The following is an 18,020-nucleotide window of genomic DNA, read 5'->3' on the forward strand; positions in this document are numbered from 1 at the left end:
CTATGATGTAGACTTGATCCCAGCACTCGGCTCAAAATAATCTCAAACAAAATTTATTTGGAAGACTGGATTCAATATTGAATTTTGCTTTATTGATGACCACACGAAAGGCAGGAAAATAATTACATGGCAAAATGCAAGACAAATACTGTACTCGTACATGCAGATCACTTCAGAGCGATTGGTGTAAACAATCAAATCACCTGCAGGTTATTTAAGGTGCTCTATTTTATTCAAAATCCCCACCCATTCTAATGGGACATCATTTGATACTAGAGGCCTCTCTTGATCGCTTGTCATATTTGGGGAAAAATCCCCCCCCACCCCCAATGTGGGCGAGAGGGATTTTTGTACTGTTTACAGTGATGTACACGTATATATTAAACATGTACAATATATACGCGAGCAGTTTTAACGACAGGTTCAGAATGGGTCATCGTGTAGTAGGTTCAAGAACACGCAAGATACATAAACAAAGGAACTTTACCTTAAGTTGAAGTCTGTCTTGCTGGACAACCATCTCCGAACGTCCACCGCCAGCTCGGGCCACTCCGCGTATGAGAGCGGTGGACGCCCCGTAACCAATGCCTACTGCAAAAACCCGAGTTTCGTGAGCGTGACGTCCTACCATTTGAGTTACCTCATCCACATTGTACACTTCTCCATCAGAGATCAACAGAATCTGAAATTAAAATTAAAACAAAATTGATGTAACCAAACTTAAACATAGTAAAATACTATTCATTATACATAATCAGGCACATATACTTTATTTACACACCACACACATATGGGAATATGATCACCAGTTAGAAAAAAAATAACATGAATTGACTAAATTGACAAATTGATTCCTGAAATCGGCAACTTCATGAACAAGAGGACACAGATTCAGGCTAAGGAAACAAAGGTGCCAGAAATTTTTTAGAAAGTTTTCTTTTGCAAACAGGGTGGTAGACGGTTGGAACAAGTTAAGCGAGAAGGTGGTGGAGGCCAAAACCATCGGTAGTTTCAAAGCGTTATATGACAAAGTGCTGGGAAGACGGGACACCACGAGCATAGCTCTCATCCTGTAACTACACTTGGGTAATTACAATCAGGCACACAAACAAGTTAAGCACGGCAACGTTTCCATTTGAAGGTTACCTCGAGATGATTTCGGGGCTTTAGTGTCCCCGCGGCCCGGTCCTCGACCAGACCTCCACCCCAAGGAAGCAGCCCGTGACAGCTGACTAACACCCAGGTACCTATTTTACTGCTAGGTAACAGGGGCATAGGGTCAAAGAAACTCTGCCCATTGTTTCTCGCCGACGCCCGGGATCGAACCTGGGACCACAGGATCACAAGTCCCGCGTGCTGTCCGCTCGGCTCCCTAAGTCTGCTTCCCTTGAAGTCCGAATAATTTTCAAATTCCATTGACGGGGACGGAAATCTCTCCTTGGGCTGAGAATACCCAATTGTAAAAATATTACTTGCAGAACTTACTTGTCTTGCATATCCAGGAGTTGGGGCTGTCGAGTAAACATGCTGAAATGGGCCGAAAATTTCAGTACCGCCCATGTCGGCATCCATCTTCTCCTGGAGTTTACAAGCTTTTTTTAACGTGTTTTCGTTGTACTCACAACTCCTGGAAATACAAAAGGCAGTCATTTGAAACAAATTATAAATTTACGAATGTAAATCCCAATCTGAAGAAATTGCGCGGATGAGCTCGCACTAAGTGTGTAGGATTGACGAGGAGGTTGCAAAGGCCAAATGGATGAACAGCATGCTCACACACACATGGAATCTCACATGCGACCACACCGGAGTGCCAGCGGCTGTGTGGGACAGCACGCTGGACACGTAATCCTGTGGCCCGGGTTCGATTCCGGCGCCGGCGAGGAAACAAAGTGGCCAAATTTTCTTTCATCCTGATGCCCCTGTTACCTAGCAGTAAATAGGTACCTGGGAGTTAGACAGCTGTCTAACTCCCAGGTGGCTGCTAGGTGGCTGCTTCCTGGGGTGTGTGTATGTGCAGTGGGGGAGGGGAGGATAGTAACAGTTGATTAACATTTGAGAGGTGGACTGAAAGAGCAGAGCTCAACCACAACAAGCACAACTAGGTAAATACACATGGACACACGCACACGCATGCATGCATGCATGCATGCATGCACGCACATCAGAGGCTCTGATCTTCCAGAGGGGTATAGACTCATTCCTCTCAATATTTACTGATGATGCCAAAATTATGAGAGGAATTAAGACAGAGGAGGACTTCTTGAGGCTTCGAGAAGACCTGGACATACTCAAGGAATGGTCCAACAAATGGTTGAGAGTTTAACCCAAGCAAATGTAATGAAGATAGGTGTAGGGAGCAGGAGGCCAGATACAAGGAAAGAGAGAAGACCTGGGGGTCGATATCATGCCAGATCTGTCACCCAAAGCCCGCATCAAGAGAAAAACCTCAGCGGCATATGACAGGTTAGCCAACATAAGAACGGCCTTTAGAAACTTGTGCAAGGAATCATTCAGAACCTTATATACCACGTATGTTAGACCAATCCCGGAGTATGCAGCTCCAGCATGGAGTCCATATCCCGTCATGCATAAAACAAATTTGGAGAAGGACTCAGAGGTTTGCCACCAGACTAGTGACCGAACTGAGGGGTATGAGCTATGAGACACTACAGGAATTAAACCACACGTCGCTAGAAGATAGGAGTGTTAGGGGAGGGGGACATGATCACCACACACAAGATTCTCAAGGGAATTGATAGGGTAGACAAAAAAAGTTTATTTAACACAAGGGGCACATACACTAGGGGACACCGGTGGAAATTTATTACCCAAATGAGCCATAAAGACATTAGAAAGAATTTTTGTATCAAGAGTAGTTAATAAATGGAATGCATTAGGAAGTGATGAGGTGGAGGCTGACTCTATACACAGATTTAAGTGTAGATATGATAAAACCCAATAGGCTCAGGAACCTGTACACCTGTTGACTGATGGTCAAGAGGCGGGGACCAGAGAGCCAAAGTGCAACTCCCGCAAGCACAACTATGCGAGTACACACACACACTCACGCACACACTAGTTTATCGACAGTCTAGAAGCGAGACCAAAGAGCCAGAGCTCAACCCCCGCAAGCACAACTAGACGAGCACAACTAGGCGAGTACACACACACACGCACACCATGTTTTTCCGATTTCATTGTACATTTGGAGAGAAACCAGAAAGAGAACAGCAGAGCAGAAACCTTAGAGAAAGAAACCATGACTTACAATTATCATCTTACAAGGCGCAAAAATACAAGAGAATCTGTAAACAAAACCTCACAAACACATTACAACTCTCGTGAGAAAATCGACTTAACGTAGCATCACTGAACATAAATGTAAGGGACATCAGACTTACTTAGGGAAAAGTGCTTTGAAGTCACTGCCAAAGCTGATCACATTGAATAGGCAACCCATGGGCAAGCTCTTCAGGAACAGCAGCAACGTTGCCCGAGCGCTCTGAATTTTATCCCCTTGCATGCTTCCTGAAATATCATATTCTGTTAATACACTAAAAACGGTATAGCACCTAAGATTGATTCAAAGCAGAATACACGAGGCTTTAAGCATTTTAATTGTAACCAATCAAGATAGATAGCCCCCAGGGGGGGGGGCCAGATTCATGAAGCAGTTACGCAAGCACTTACGAACCTGTACATCTTTTCTCAATCCTTGTTGGCTATGTTTACAATTATTAAACAGTTAATGAGCTCCGAAGCACCAGGAGGCTCTTTATAACAATAACAACAGCTAACTGGCAAGTTTCCATGCTTGTAAACTGTGTAATAAATGTAACCAAAGCCGTCAAAGATTGAGGAAAGATGTACACGTTCGTAATGTACTTGCGTCAACATACTTCCACCCCCCCATGTGAATGATCAATACTGTGCTATCATCTCCCCTGTGAAAACCAGTCCTTTCACCTCAAGTGAATAACCAAATCATTATATCTCACCTGTAAGAATAAAAATAAAAGACCTCGATCAGGCGAGACCTCGATCAGGCAAGACCTCGATCAGGCAAGACCTCGATCAGGCAAGACCTCTTGGCACCTACAACGTGGCTCCTATTTACCCCTTACACCTTTTCCCAATCCTTATTTGCAATTTACTCTCGTGCACAAATTGTCATGCGAGATAGATCCACAAGGGTTTTTATATTTCCATGCATATATGGATATAAGACAAATCAATTTGTTCTCTCAATTTGTTCTCTCAATTTCCTCTTCATAACCAAAAAAGAGGCACTGGTTTAGACTAACCAAAGATGTCACATTTTATAATGTTACGATTGAACCCATTTTTTGTCCCTCTTTTTTTTAATAATGCCTAACAAGCCTCCTGTCATCTGACAATAGGAAACCAAATGAACTTAATTTCGAAATTCAAAATAGAATATAGTACAGTATTAATCTTTTACCATAGTGCAATGGTGCATGCAAAAAAAAAAAAATAATTGCCAAGTAGAATTGCAATTAAACTGGAGGTTTTTAAAAACTTTTTACTGTATATGAATTATTACCTGAACGATCAATTAAAAAGATGACCTCATTTTTGCTGGAGTAACTGTTGGCCGGGACTTCCGGGAACAGGTTAATCATGACGAGGTCGTCCTTCATGAGTCCGGTGGCCGAGCGGTCGCCAGTCTCCCGTATGACGCGAGTCTTGTACGGGTTGGCGTAGTAGAGCAAGAGACTCCAGTCGTGGTCACTCTTGAACCCTCCATCTTGTGTAACCTGTTCGGTCATTTTAGGCGAGTATAGTAAACCTTAAAAACACTCCAAAAAGAAAACAAAAGTGGGGAACAGTACCTGTACATAGTTTCCTATAGCAGGTAAACAAGATGGTTCGAGATGACTGTATGGGGGAAGAACAGGTGTAAGCAGGTAAAGAAGATGGTTCACGATTTGATCACTCATCCTGATCAAGAGGCGAGACCTCGACCAGCTGAGACCTCGACCAGCCGAGACCTCGACCAGCCGAGATCTCGACCAGCCGAGACCTCGACCAGCCGAGACCTCGCCACATCATAATGATACTAGAAAATAAAAATCTATGCTAAATGGATCCCCACTGAGGATGCCTTCGATAGTTTGTAGGCAAGTAATACAGAGCAGAAAAATGGCTAAAATTATGTTATACATATACCAGATATTTAATAGAGAATGCTGACAATGCTGTATTAAAAACCACTAATGGATACAAAATAATTAGTGATGCTGGTCTTGATACATAAATCATCATACAAGTTACAACCAATCCGCAAGTGTCCTCCCCGGTTTCCCTCCACCAGTGATTGGGGACCAGGTTGTAAACCAACTTTCAGGTCTTGTTCCAGGGAGAGCTAATAGGGTTCAGAGGAGTCATGGGTTAGGAAAGCTTTAGGACCTGCTAACAAGAGTCAGCAGTTACCCCCCCCCCCCCCTGTATATCTGTATTGATTGAACAGATAAATTAACTGGTACCCAAAAAAAAAACCTTATTTACACTTTGTATTAAAAAACTCCAAAATGCAAGTCAAAAAAGTAGAACAGTATACAGTTCTATATAGTCTGTATACAACTTAATTGAAACTGTACTAGGCCTAAATATGGAATCCAAGACCCAAAATATGCCCTCTTATTCCTAATTTAGTAAATATATGTAAAATATTAGGCCTAAGAAAGCCTTTGTTGCCTTCTTTCTGGCAACCACTACATAACAAATAGTACAAACATTAACCTTTTCAGGTGCAACAGTCCATTTATGTACATGCAATCAACAGTGGCTCTAAGCCCTATCATTACTGGACGACAGCTTACCTATTGGGCTATAGGAAAAAAAAAACACTCACCTCGGCAGACTTTAAATCCTCGCCGATGGTAACGTTGAGAGAGTCGGTGTGCGATATGATTCGAGCTATTTCGTGACCACCCGAAACGCGTGCCTTGATGTCTATAGTGTAGGCCTTCGTCACCGTAACCACTTTTTCCTGCTCAAGTTCAGTGTTAAAACCTGCAAATATTTACACACAGAAATCACAATAGCGTGATGCATCAAATGAACAAATCCACAAGGGCCGTGATAAGGGTTTGAACCCTCATCACGGCCCTTGTGGATTTGTTCATCTGCAATTATTTACATTCAATTAATAAAAAAGTTAAATTAGGCAATTCATATGCAGTATCTGCCATGGTAAAAAATTTATCTGGCAATGCATATGGTTGGGACCTTGTGTTATTAACAGTAATTCCTTTCACCTGAATACTTGAGGCTTGTATCGAGGTCCCCGCCAAGGTCAGACTACCGACCCTCCCCAGGATACAAGCCCCATAGAAGTTGCCCAACTCCCAGGTACATATTTACTTCAAAGTTTAATAAAGGCATTAGGTGAAAGGAAATGTGACCAAGCATTTCTGTCTTACCCAAGAATCAAAACCGGGATTCCCCGACTGCAAGTCGAGAATGAAGCCATCTTTATTGCAAGTACTGCAGCTTTATCTAGTCAATTCTCAAACTATTTTAACCGCTGCATTCACCTCGTCGTATTCATTCACCTAGTTGTGCTTGCGGGGGTTGAGCTCTGCTCTTTCGACTTGCCTCAACTGTCAATCAACATTGTTTATTGACAATTTATTTAGTGTGGCTGTCCACCCAGACAAAGGCCCCTCCCGTGCTGCACAACCTGTGATATCTTACGGAAAAAGGGATGCACCACTCTACATATCACGTTTGTTAGTTTATCTTAAGATTCAAACTGCCCGCAGGTACACGGGGCTCACATCCTGCACTTCAGGACTCCAGTAAACAGACGCCATCTTTAAAAAGAAATCGTCTGCATCCCTCCTGGCTGTGAGAGCCTCAGTACTGCCAGAGCAACCAAGGCTGCCGCGTGCAGCTGCAGCTCAAAGCACCGCTGCACAAGAAAAGTGCACAAGGCGTAATTGCGTAAAACCCCGATTCGGCTTCGGTGGAAGCCTCAGGAATCCTAGTGGGTGCAGTAGTACCCCCAGGTTGCAATTCTTTTGACCATGTTGTGGCATAGTCGTTTACAGCGTGCATCTGGGAATACCCAGCGCATTAGGTTCGAATCATCACGGTTCCTGTGGATTTTCTCACCGATATATCATGATAATGTGATATCTGTGTGTACAGCAGCACAAGTGTAGACGAGTGCATGATGGCACGTATATCAGTGTGGAACCTCCAGAATGCACAGCGATTGAGTGCATCAGTCTAGAACCTTTAATTAGAGGGCTTAGGTCTGCCATATTGGTTAGCTCCAAATAGCAAACATCATCAGCAGACAAAAGGTATTGCAAGGCCTAGCCCTCGATTAGAGGGCGTTGAACATACGTCCATCGCACGTCATATGCCTCGAGGGGCTCCAACATTCTGAAGGCGTCAGAACTTTTGACTGTGGTCAAGCCCATCTCAAATTCCCCAACAAACCTTGGTCATGCTGAACACGTTAACATGTGTAGTGAACAACTCTAAAAGATAAATCAGGTAAACTCGGGTAAATTAGATACAGTACTTACCACGAGGAGCAGTCGGACCGCCTGCTGGACTATATCGGGGGTTCAGTACTGTTGGCAAGACAAAGCTCACGCCACCGTCTGTCTGTACTTTCAGCTCCATCACCAGGCTGATGCTCAGCGTGGCTTTTGAGCCTGAAATACAGTGTGTACAATTTATTCTTCAAATACAGCATTGTATGCAAAACTATGATTTCTTTTTTTCTTATAAACTCCGATCTTAAAGCAATAGAGAGGAAATTAACAGGTTTTCTATAAAATTACCTGTATAAACAGAACCACGTATGGTTCAAAGACTTGCATTTTAAGTCCTAACAAGGTTGCACATTACAGCCTAACTTTACCTGGAATTAACCATTGGACAGCGCCTATGGAATGGAATTATCAGTGGAAATCGCCAAGCTATTACGACTATGTAGCATTTGAAAAGGGTCAGGATAAGGATTTGGGATGGGAAGGGGTAGGGAAGGAATGGTGCCCCAACCACTTGGACGGTCTGGGCTTGAACGCCGACCTGCATAACATAAATGGAGAAATGGAGAATTTCTTCCCCCCCTATGGAGAAATGATCATACCTGCCTATGCACAAAAAAATAATTACAAAGAAAACTTGCATTATAGAATTATTAATTTGTATGCAAAATTTAAGAAAAGCAATTATGTGAATATTTATCGTTTCACCGGGTGGAGGCGCTCAGTAAGACTGAGTCTGGCACTTGTCCACGCCTGGGACTGTGCTCAACTTTGTTGACGCTTCCTGTTTTATCCTCCGATGTCTTTGCTTACATCCACAGAACTATACCTGTATCTCCATACAGTATTTGCATCATAAATGTAAAACCCTGACAATAACCGTTTATACTGGCTTTCGATAACCGCAGATCCCTAGGGGACTGTGATTATCAACTAAAAACAATAATCATGAAGGATTAAATTGTACTAAAGAATTAAATTTTACAGAGGCGGGACATATTTTGTGAATAAATTACTATTATAGATAACATACCTTCTGGGAGGTTGCCAAGGTCCAATTGCAACATATCTGATGAGCGTTCATCCTGTCTAGTAAGGATGGCCGTCTTTCCAGCATCGACAGGCCTCTTTATACACTTTCTCAGCCTGCCCAGTACCACAGTCAATTTGTTAGTAGTTCACCAGTGAATTAAACAAAGATTACTCATAAAACAGTTAATTAAACAAAGAAAATTAATCATAGAACAATGTTAAAGCCATTTTATGTTAAATAAGTAACTAGTGCAGATATTCAAAAGCATCAGGAATAACTGAAGGGGGTGCGGGGGGAGGGCGACAACTGCCAAGCCGCCAGCTTTCTGTCCCTGTCGAAACCACAATAGAGATGGTGGCATTCAAGCAACTATTTTTATAAAACGTGTCATACAGGTGGTGATGATCAGTTCACTTACACATTGAAAGTACAAGAATGTGATTAATCTATGAATTAATATTGAAGCCGTTAGTCCACGAGACAAGCCGCTGGCTTCCTGTCCTCGCCGAGGCCACTAGTGTTAGTGGCCCTCGGGTAAATTCAGGTAAATGAGCCCAGAGACATTCAGGAATGTGGATTCGATTCCAGTGCACGACTTCAATATTTGTTTGCAAGGTAATTATGAGGAGAAACCACTACATTATGGCTATATAGCACTTTGAAGGGATACAAGGACAAGGAGCTGGAATGTGATGGAGGGAAGGAACAGTGCCCAACCACTTTAAACTATTTGGAATCAAACGCCAACCTACAAGAAACGAGGCACACGCTGTATCGACCAGTTCAGGAACTAAACTGACTTGGTTAACTTTGAATGGCATGTATACAAGTATACAACGGCATGAATACAAGCCAGTGGCCCCCCTCCACATTCTTGGTCCAGACCGGATATGAATTTACAAATAATCCAGATTTCCAAATAGTGTGCCATTTTTAGCTAGTTATCATTACGTTATAGTCTACTTAAAGTACAATTACACAAATATGTAAACAATGAATTTGTATATAAATAAATATACTGTACTACATATTTACGCCCAATCAAATTAAAGCACATTTTAGAAAGTAAATTTAAAAGCATGAAAATTGGTATAATCATTACTTGTTTAAGAACAAATATCCATCAATTTTTTGCCGAGCATTAACCACCATCTTTGAAAAGGCAGCTAAATGTCATTTTTGTTTACAAATAGCATGAAAACAGTTAGCTTAAAATAAGCTTGCAGTAAATACGGTATATACGAACAGTGTAATTCACATACCTTTTTCTTTTCCATGCAGTGAGCCAAAATTTTACGTCCATCCAAATGGGCTTCAAATTTATACACAGCAGCACTCTCGTCCACCGGCAGCGTGTACCGAACCTGTGTAGTGCCATACAATTGATGTAAAATGCGTCCAAAATGCTGTACAGTATACATCTCGATACCCCCGTTGCATGGAAAGAGCAGAAATATTCTGAAAGGTCCACAGTTGTTCAACGTCCTACCAGCGAGCATCAGAAATATTACAGGAACAACCGTGGACATCTTCAAGAGGAAACTTAGATCGTTTCCTACAAGGAGTGCCGGACCAACCGGGCTGTGGTGGGTATGTGGGCCTGCGGGCCGCTCCAAGCAACAGCCTGGTGGACCAAACTCTCACAAGTCAAGCCTGGCCTCGGGCTGGGCTTGGGGAGTAGAAGAACTCCCAGAACCCCATCAACCAGGTATCAACCAGGTATCAACCAGGTCTCCTTATGCAGTGTCTCCAAAAGGATGCCTTCGAACCAAAGTACATCTTATGGACTCTCTCCATGAACAAACACAGATGCCTTTATAATTTGCACAGTTCATGTGTGCATCGACATTCCGGCTTTCTTCTGTCGATTTCGTAATTTTATCCCAAAGTCAAATGCGGGATCTTTCTGCTCTAAATCCATGTCAACGTGGGTTGTGTAATTTGTTTCTCCACAAACTGAAGATTTGACTATCTCAAGACAAATGTCACGCATTATTTCTGTGACCATCAATAGCTTCATGCCATTATTTTCCTACCTTCCCTGCAATTTAGGCTATATCTGCTACGAGCATTTGGTGGAGAACTTTATTACCTACACCAGTATGTGTGCAGATAACATGTAAATATTGCGTTCAGCATCAGCTCGAAGCCTCCAAACTCCCTCAAAGTTCAGGTGGACTTCGGAATGGGTTACTTGTAGCACATGGTCCAAAGGATAATGTGTGCATCCGAGGTGACTTAGGGGGGCAAGGATTTGATTCAACCACCCTGCTCTAAAGAGTCTTTTTAAGTGTACAGTAGTTACAGGATGAGAGTTACACTTGTAGTGTCCCCATTTTCTCTATAATGAATGTCATACGACGCTTTGAAACTGGACTTGTGATCCTGTGGTCCCGGGTTTGATCCCGGGCGCCGGCGAGAAACAATGGGCAGAGTTTCTTTCACCCTGATGCCCCTGTTACGTAGCAGTAAAATAGGTACCTGGGTGTTAGTCAGCTGTCACGGGCTGCTTCCTGGGGGTGCAGGCCTGGTCGAGGACTAGGGCCGCGGGGACACTAAAGCCCCGAAATCATCTCGAGATAACCTCAAGATAACCACCTCACTTATTTTGTTACAGCCATCTACAACTGTTCGTAAAAAGAGAACTTTCACATGTTTTCGACCCCACTGATCCCTTACCTTTAAATTGAAACTACTGTATATACTCGTGCTGTTCTTACCAAGTTCTTAAGGTTATGTGTGCACATAAGGAGGAGGGGATGGGTGGGGTGGTATGGAGTAGGGGGGGGGCAGGAGGGCATACTAAACAATACATAATTAACTACGCTGTGGCAGATCATATACAAATCATTTTGTTCCGTTATGGCAGCCGAAGCCAGTCTTTTACAGCGTGTGTACAGAGCACTGTAATGTATAAATAAATGAAAATATATATTTTTTATAACACCACAAATAAATTGACAAGAAATATCACCAACAGCAAATGGTCAAAACCACAAATATGCTGTAGTGCATTTGGGAGCGGCGGAACGAGCCGCTCGGAAAATTATCTGCACATTGTAAACCTTCACTTTAATATATCAACACAATGACGAGCCCTTTACCTGCAGAGGACTGGAGCTCGAGTTATGGTACAGCAACTTAGCGTTCACTTGTGCTACAAATCCCCGTATGTTCACCACAGTCGACACGGACTCCAACTCCACTATTTCAATCTTGCCTGTTGAAAATTGAAATCAATTAATCACTGCACTGCGCAAAGCGCCTTTAGGCGCTCTGAGATTTGTGCTTTTTGTTTTTAATTAGGCTTAGGCTATATTTTAATATTTTTAAATGTTTTCATTACTCTTTGTGTTTTGAAATGGAAATAGTTGACTTTGGGAACATTTTGACATTAACTTTACCATGAACAATTATAAAAATTAAAAAAATATATCCTTGAGAATTGCACCAAGACATTTTTGCCGAAAATGGGCGAGCAGTGCAGGGGTTAAGAATGAAAAAAAAAAAAAAAATTACATATTACAGTAACAACTTTATTTAATATACAATCTGCACCTACAATCCATAACAGGAGGATTTTTTTGACAAACTGCTAGCTTCCCGTCCCTATCGAGGCCACTGGAGAAAGTGGTCTTCTCGTAACTATGATCTTATTTATATTTTAGGAATAAAATAATTATTTTGGTTAACAATTCAAAATTAAAGTATAATTATCAATTCAGAATCTAATCCAATTCAGTTTCATCATTAACTTTTTTTTTTTTAACCCAGGAGTACAATGAGGTGCACAATGACCTGACATGAGCTGGGATAGTGGGATAATCTCTCACTGTCCCGAAACGCTGTGCGAAATTTGCCCAAAACGCTGTGCGTATTACTGGCTATAGGTTTATGTATGTACTAGCTCTATCTATAAATCCAACATTATGTTTGTAACTCATCTTCTATATATGTACATTTATCCGAATAAACATTGATCTTTTTTATTCGGCCTGGGTAATAGTAAACATTTAACCCCCCATTGAATTGGGCTAACACAAACTTACCAAACCTCAGCCTGAAAAAGCCAGTCCGAAGTCCGAAACCTAACGAAATCAAACTTTTAGCCAAACAAACCTTGCTCGTCTCAACAAATTAAACTCAAAATTAAAATGCAAGTACAGTATATGTATTGCCAGCCTATCCAAGTTATATAAGATACATAATTCCCATTACTGGGGACAGGGAGCCTGTATTCTGGCTTATCTTGAGGTTATCTTATCACGAGATGATTTTGGGGCTTAGCGTACCCGTGGCCCGGTCCTCAATCAGGCCTCCTTTTTGTTACACACCTCCAGGAAGCAGCCCGTAGCAGCTGTTAAAACTCCTAGGTATCCATTTACTGCTAGGTGAACAGGAGCATCGGGATGAAAGAAACTCTGCCCATTTGTTTCCACCTCCACCGGGGATTGAACCCGGAACCTTAGGATTACAAATCCCGAGCGCTGTCCACTCAGCCGTCAGGACTCCATGTTGGCGTGTGTTGAGGTCACCCTCAGGGTGAGCCGACTTCTCACGATGCAGCCCATAACAGCTACCTATCCCTGTCGGCCGAGCGGACAGCATGCTGGACTTGTGATCCTGTGGTCCCGGGTTCGATCCCGGGCGCTGGCGAGAAACAATGGGCAGAGTTTCTTTCACCCTATGCCCCCCTGTTACCTAGCAGTAAAATAGGTACCTGGGTGTTAGTCAGCTGTCACAAGCTGCTTCCTGGGGTGGAGGCCTGGTCGAGGACCGGGCCGCGGGGACACTAAAGCCCCGAAATCATCTCAAGATAAGAAGAAGATCCCCGAACCCATTGTTGATGTGACCACTTACACTGAATTTTGTAACTAGCTCATCAAGATTGTAACTTGCTTAGCTAAATGAATTGTGGGGTTCAGTCCCTGAGCCCATTATGTGCCTCTGTAACCCTTTCCACTACTGCCCACATGATGGGTATGGGGTGCATAATAACTAAACTAACTATCCCCCAAACAACAGGAATTCTAAAAATTCTAAATCAATGTACATTAGAGTCAAGTAGGCAGTTTGAACTTACCTGCGGTACAATATCCCCACAAGCCCCCAATGGGCATGGGTTGGTAGGTGCCCGGGAACATAAAATTCATCCTTGCGGTGCCTGAAATTATACTCAAGATGTACATTTACGTATGGAATATTATTAACCGGTTGGATACTCTTTTGAAGGCTGTGAAAGTGATAGATTGAATGCTAAACGCGTTTTCGGCTCAATTCGGCTTCATCGGCGCACTTTATCAGTTCTAAAATGCTCTGATGAAGGCGAATCGAGCCAGAAACGCGTTTAGCATTCTCGATTTTTCACACGTGGTTTTTCCGCATACTTGCATCAGTGTTTTTGTAATTATTGTTGCATAAATAGTACACGAGTGTGTGAGCGCATGTGAGTGTTTAGCATGTTTTTGCCCAAAACGTTACGCGTCCTAGTGACTTTACAAGAATGTCAATTCAACTTAATTTCTATATTCTCTGTTAACCCCCCAATGTACCCTCATGTATATAAATAAATAAATAAATGTTAAGGGACTTAAACAGAGGGACTGTGTATTGTCTCAAGAGTTCGTTATAGTTCCGATAGCAGATTTTTGCCGAGTGATGACGGGCTCGAGGTAATTTGCAGTAGTCGAGCCCCAAGCACAGACACCATATGTAAAATAGGAATAGATTAGTGCGTAGTGTAATGAGAGGAGAGCAGAATGGGGAACATAATATAATATACAGATTTTAGACACCGACGGTTTTTGAGACTTTTTTAGAAATGCCGAAACATTGCTATTCAAAATCTAGCTAGATTAAATCCTCAGGAAAATGAGAAATGGTAGCTTTTGACAAACCGCCAACTTCCTGTCCCCCATTGAAGCTACCCAGATAGGTAGTAATGACCCTCGGGTACATTCAAGTACAATATAGTAAATTAAAGTATCATACGGGCAAATTGGTGGGGACATTTGACAAGCCGCCGGCTTCCTATCCTCATCGCGGCCACAAGATCAATGACCCTCAGGTAAATTCAGGTAAAATAATATCACAATAGCGAAACTGGTGCGACTTGTCCAGACTAAATCACATCCCGCCTCCAGCACCTTCCCACCCCATGACACGCCTGCCCACCTCACCTCCCCTAGTCCCAGACACCTGTAGAGGCCGTCCCCGGGGCCACGGCACCTCATACTTACTCCTGGAGGCGACGAGGAGGAATATTAGCGAGAGGTGGTGGACGTCTTGGACAGGAGGCTGACAGGTACTTCTGTGCGTGTTTGGCCGCGTTCACATGAGACGTCGCCTCGCCCCGCCCCCTTTTTTCAGGCATTGCTGTTATAAATATTTTTCTTGTTTTTTTTTACTTTATTACATCTAATAATTAATTACAATTTGTATTTATATATTGTATATTTGAAATATGGTGAGTATGGGAGGTTTAGAAATACAGGCTGCCTGTCCCCCCCCCTGCCTGTGAATAGGAATTATTATATAAACCCCGTATATAAACCATGCGCTAAATCAATTATTTATTTATTTATTTACAAAAAGGTACAATGGGGTTGTGAAATTACATAAGATTTGTAGTTTTACATTCTTGCAAAGTTACTTACTCGCATAGCGTTTCGGGCAGGTCCTTATAATCTAACATTATCAGCTAAAAGGAAAAGGCACATTGTAGGCAGAATTTATTTGTATTTATCAACATATAACTATAATATAAAGTGACAGAGGTGATTACACTGGTGAAGATATATGTCTTAAGTACTAATATATGGTATCTTAAGTACAAGATACAGTACGTGTGAGTTTGAAACACGAGGTATAGGAAACTATGAAGATAAAATTAGGTGCTTTTAATTACATATTTTTGTTATGTAGGTCATTTTATTATATACTTATTAACAAATGGTCCTATAAATAATGAGACACCTCATTAGCAATTACTTATAAAGACAAATAATTTACAATGTGTCATAGAGCAATGATTTTAGATTGAACCGTACGATCCCAAAAGGCCCTATAATTGCAAAAAAAAGATATATTCTTTTATTCTGAAAACCTGTTCAAACTATTGGACTATACCTATAGCCGGGCAGCATTTAAAATCACTTAATGTGATTTGATTTGAAAAAAAAGTAGATTTAGAGTCCAAATATCTCCAGACCCGAAGTAAGACTCTACCGCTGAACGCGTCCTCCCGCCCCCCCCCCCCCCCCCACCCCACTGGGTGTTGCATCATTAAATGCAACTAATTGCGCCATTAATTGCAACTGTGTGTAATGAAGAAACACAGTAAACTCCATGTTATATATATAGATAGGATTGCAGCACATTACTGTGTGTGTGTGTAATTCTAATCTTGTTAATGAAAATACATGAGACATACTTATCAGAAATTCCAAAGCAAGTGAATTTCTAGGGAAACTGTATCTCTCATAGTTAAGTTTAATCTGATTAATTAAGATAGTGAATCTGACTAACAAAAGCACCATATGATTCCAGTCATTATTTCCTTGGGAAGTTCTCCCCCAAGAAATCAATGGAATCACGGAATATAGCAACCCGTTCTCGCAAATTTAATAAGTCAATATTGACTTATTAGTTGCGTGCATAGGTGACATACTAAACATAATAGTTTCCCTTGAAAAGCTTCATAGAAAACACCGACCTTACCTAACCTACTTAGTATGTTAAAATAAGCATCTTATAGCTTCGTAATTACAATTGTTACTTAACCTATTATAGGTATAGGTTAGGTAATAATTGTAATTACGAAGCAATAAGATGCTTATCTTAACATACTAAGTAGGTTAGGTAAGGTCGGTGTTTTCTATGAAGCTTTTCAAGGGAAACTATTATGTTAAGTATGTCACCTATGCACATATTTAATAAGTCAATATTGACTTATTAAATTTGCGAGAACGGGTATCAACTGTATTGTGAAATTTAATCGGGATCAAAGCAACATATATATAATTTATACCTGAATTTACCTGAGGGCTACTAATACTAGTGGCCTCGACGAGGACAGGAAACCGGCGGCTTGTCCAAGGCCTACCCCCCATTTGCCCTGACGATCTAAAATAAAATAAAAATAAAAATTAGGTACAAAAATTGAGTAAGCATGAAGTCCTAGAATTCGTGTGAAATTAGATAGTTGTTTCCGTATATCTGTCCTTATCAGGGCTGTTGTGTCTGGGAAAACCCATTCTGTTTATGCTAGATTAGTGAAGTTCATTTATTATACACCCCCATACTCATCCTGTGGACGGTAGTGGAATGGGTTACAGAGATACATAATGTATAATATACGTATCCGAATACATGATAAAGCTGATAAGTTAACCAAAGAATCTGCCTTTAAAGCAGCCGTTGGGTGTAATCTTGGATTGTCAATGAGCAATCTCAGAGCAGCAGTACACCGAGAACTTCAGCGAGATCGTGTAGATCTGAGGCAAAGTGAAATTGTCATATACATAGTAATGATGATTTTACATTCCTGTAAAGCCACATATACCATATACCCATCTTGTGGGCGGTAGTGGAATGGGTTACAGGGGCACATAATGGGCTCAGGGACTGAACTCCACAATTCATTGAGCTAAGCAAGTTACAGTATTGATAAATTAGTTTCAAATTGTAATGAATATTGGTTTGGCGTTGGAAGGGGGGCTATTAACCCCTTAATAGGCTGCATGGGTTATTAAGGGGTTATTAACCCTTCCTCTGGAGGGTTATTAAAGCCAATACAATAGCCTATAATCCAGAGATAAAGTAAACTGTTTACACCGAGAAGCGCAGAATACCTGATTTACCTGAGGGCCACTAACCCTATAGTGGCCTCGACGAGGACAGGAAGCCGGCGGCTTGTGGAAGTTCCCCCCCCCCCCCACATGCATGCATGAATAACTTGATTTTTTTCTATGTAAACCTCTATATTCCGCGGAATATTAACAACAGAATAAAGGAAATTTATTTAAAAATATATATATATATATAATTACTGAACACTTAAATCACCACCGCTGTAAAGAAGCAGTTAGTCCACAGCCCGTAAAAAATATATCTAACAGGACGTTCATATACCGCATTAACTGTAACTTTGTGACGAGTCATATATATATATATACGTGTCAGTAACAAAAATAAAAATGAATTAACTAACGCGAGGGACGGAGTAACGGTGTGTGGTATTTCCACTTTTTTAACAATGTTAAAATATTTTGTTGTATCACAGTCGCTTCACAACGCGCTGGACACTGGTTCGATTCCCGGCTCTGAGGCCAGATTCACGAAAGCACTTACGAACCTGTCCATCTTTTCTCAATTTTTGGCGGCTTTGTTTCCAATTCTTAAACAGTTAATGATCTCCGAAGCACCAGGAGGCTGTTTATAACAATAACAAC

General features: G+C 41.6%; 1 protein-coding gene across 1 annotated transcript in view; it reads right to left on the bottom strand.

Moving 5' to 3' along the window:
- LOC123770497 (von Willebrand factor A domain-containing protein 5A) overlaps window positions 1–14,943 on the bottom strand; it is a 31,953-nt gene extending 17,010 nt beyond the window's left edge. Inside the window, 12 exon segments of the mRNA XM_045762424.2 lie at window positions 488–682; window positions 1,486–1,627; window positions 3,405–3,531; window positions 4,568–4,781; window positions 5,879–6,039; window positions 7,566–7,697; window positions 8,569–8,656; window positions 8,658–8,681; window positions 9,831–9,932; window positions 11,673–11,788; window positions 13,652–13,732; window positions 14,808–14,943. Coding sequence (XP_045618380.2) covers window positions 488–682; window positions 1,486–1,627; window positions 3,405–3,531; window positions 4,568–4,781; window positions 5,879–6,039; window positions 7,566–7,697; window positions 8,569–8,656; window positions 8,658–8,681; window positions 9,831–9,932; window positions 11,673–11,788; window positions 13,652–13,721 — 1,371 coding nt within the window. The 5' untranslated portion in view covers window positions 13,722–13,732; window positions 14,808–14,943.
- Window positions 14,944–18,020: the final 3,077 nt, after the last annotated feature.

This window comes from Procambarus clarkii, chromosome 46, assembly GCF_040958095.1.
Source record: "Procambarus clarkii isolate CNS0578487 chromosome 46, FALCON_Pclarkii_2.0, whole genome shotgun sequence".
NCBI classification, from domain to species: Eukaryota; Metazoa; Arthropoda; class Malacostraca; order Decapoda; family Cambaridae; genus Procambarus; species Procambarus clarkii.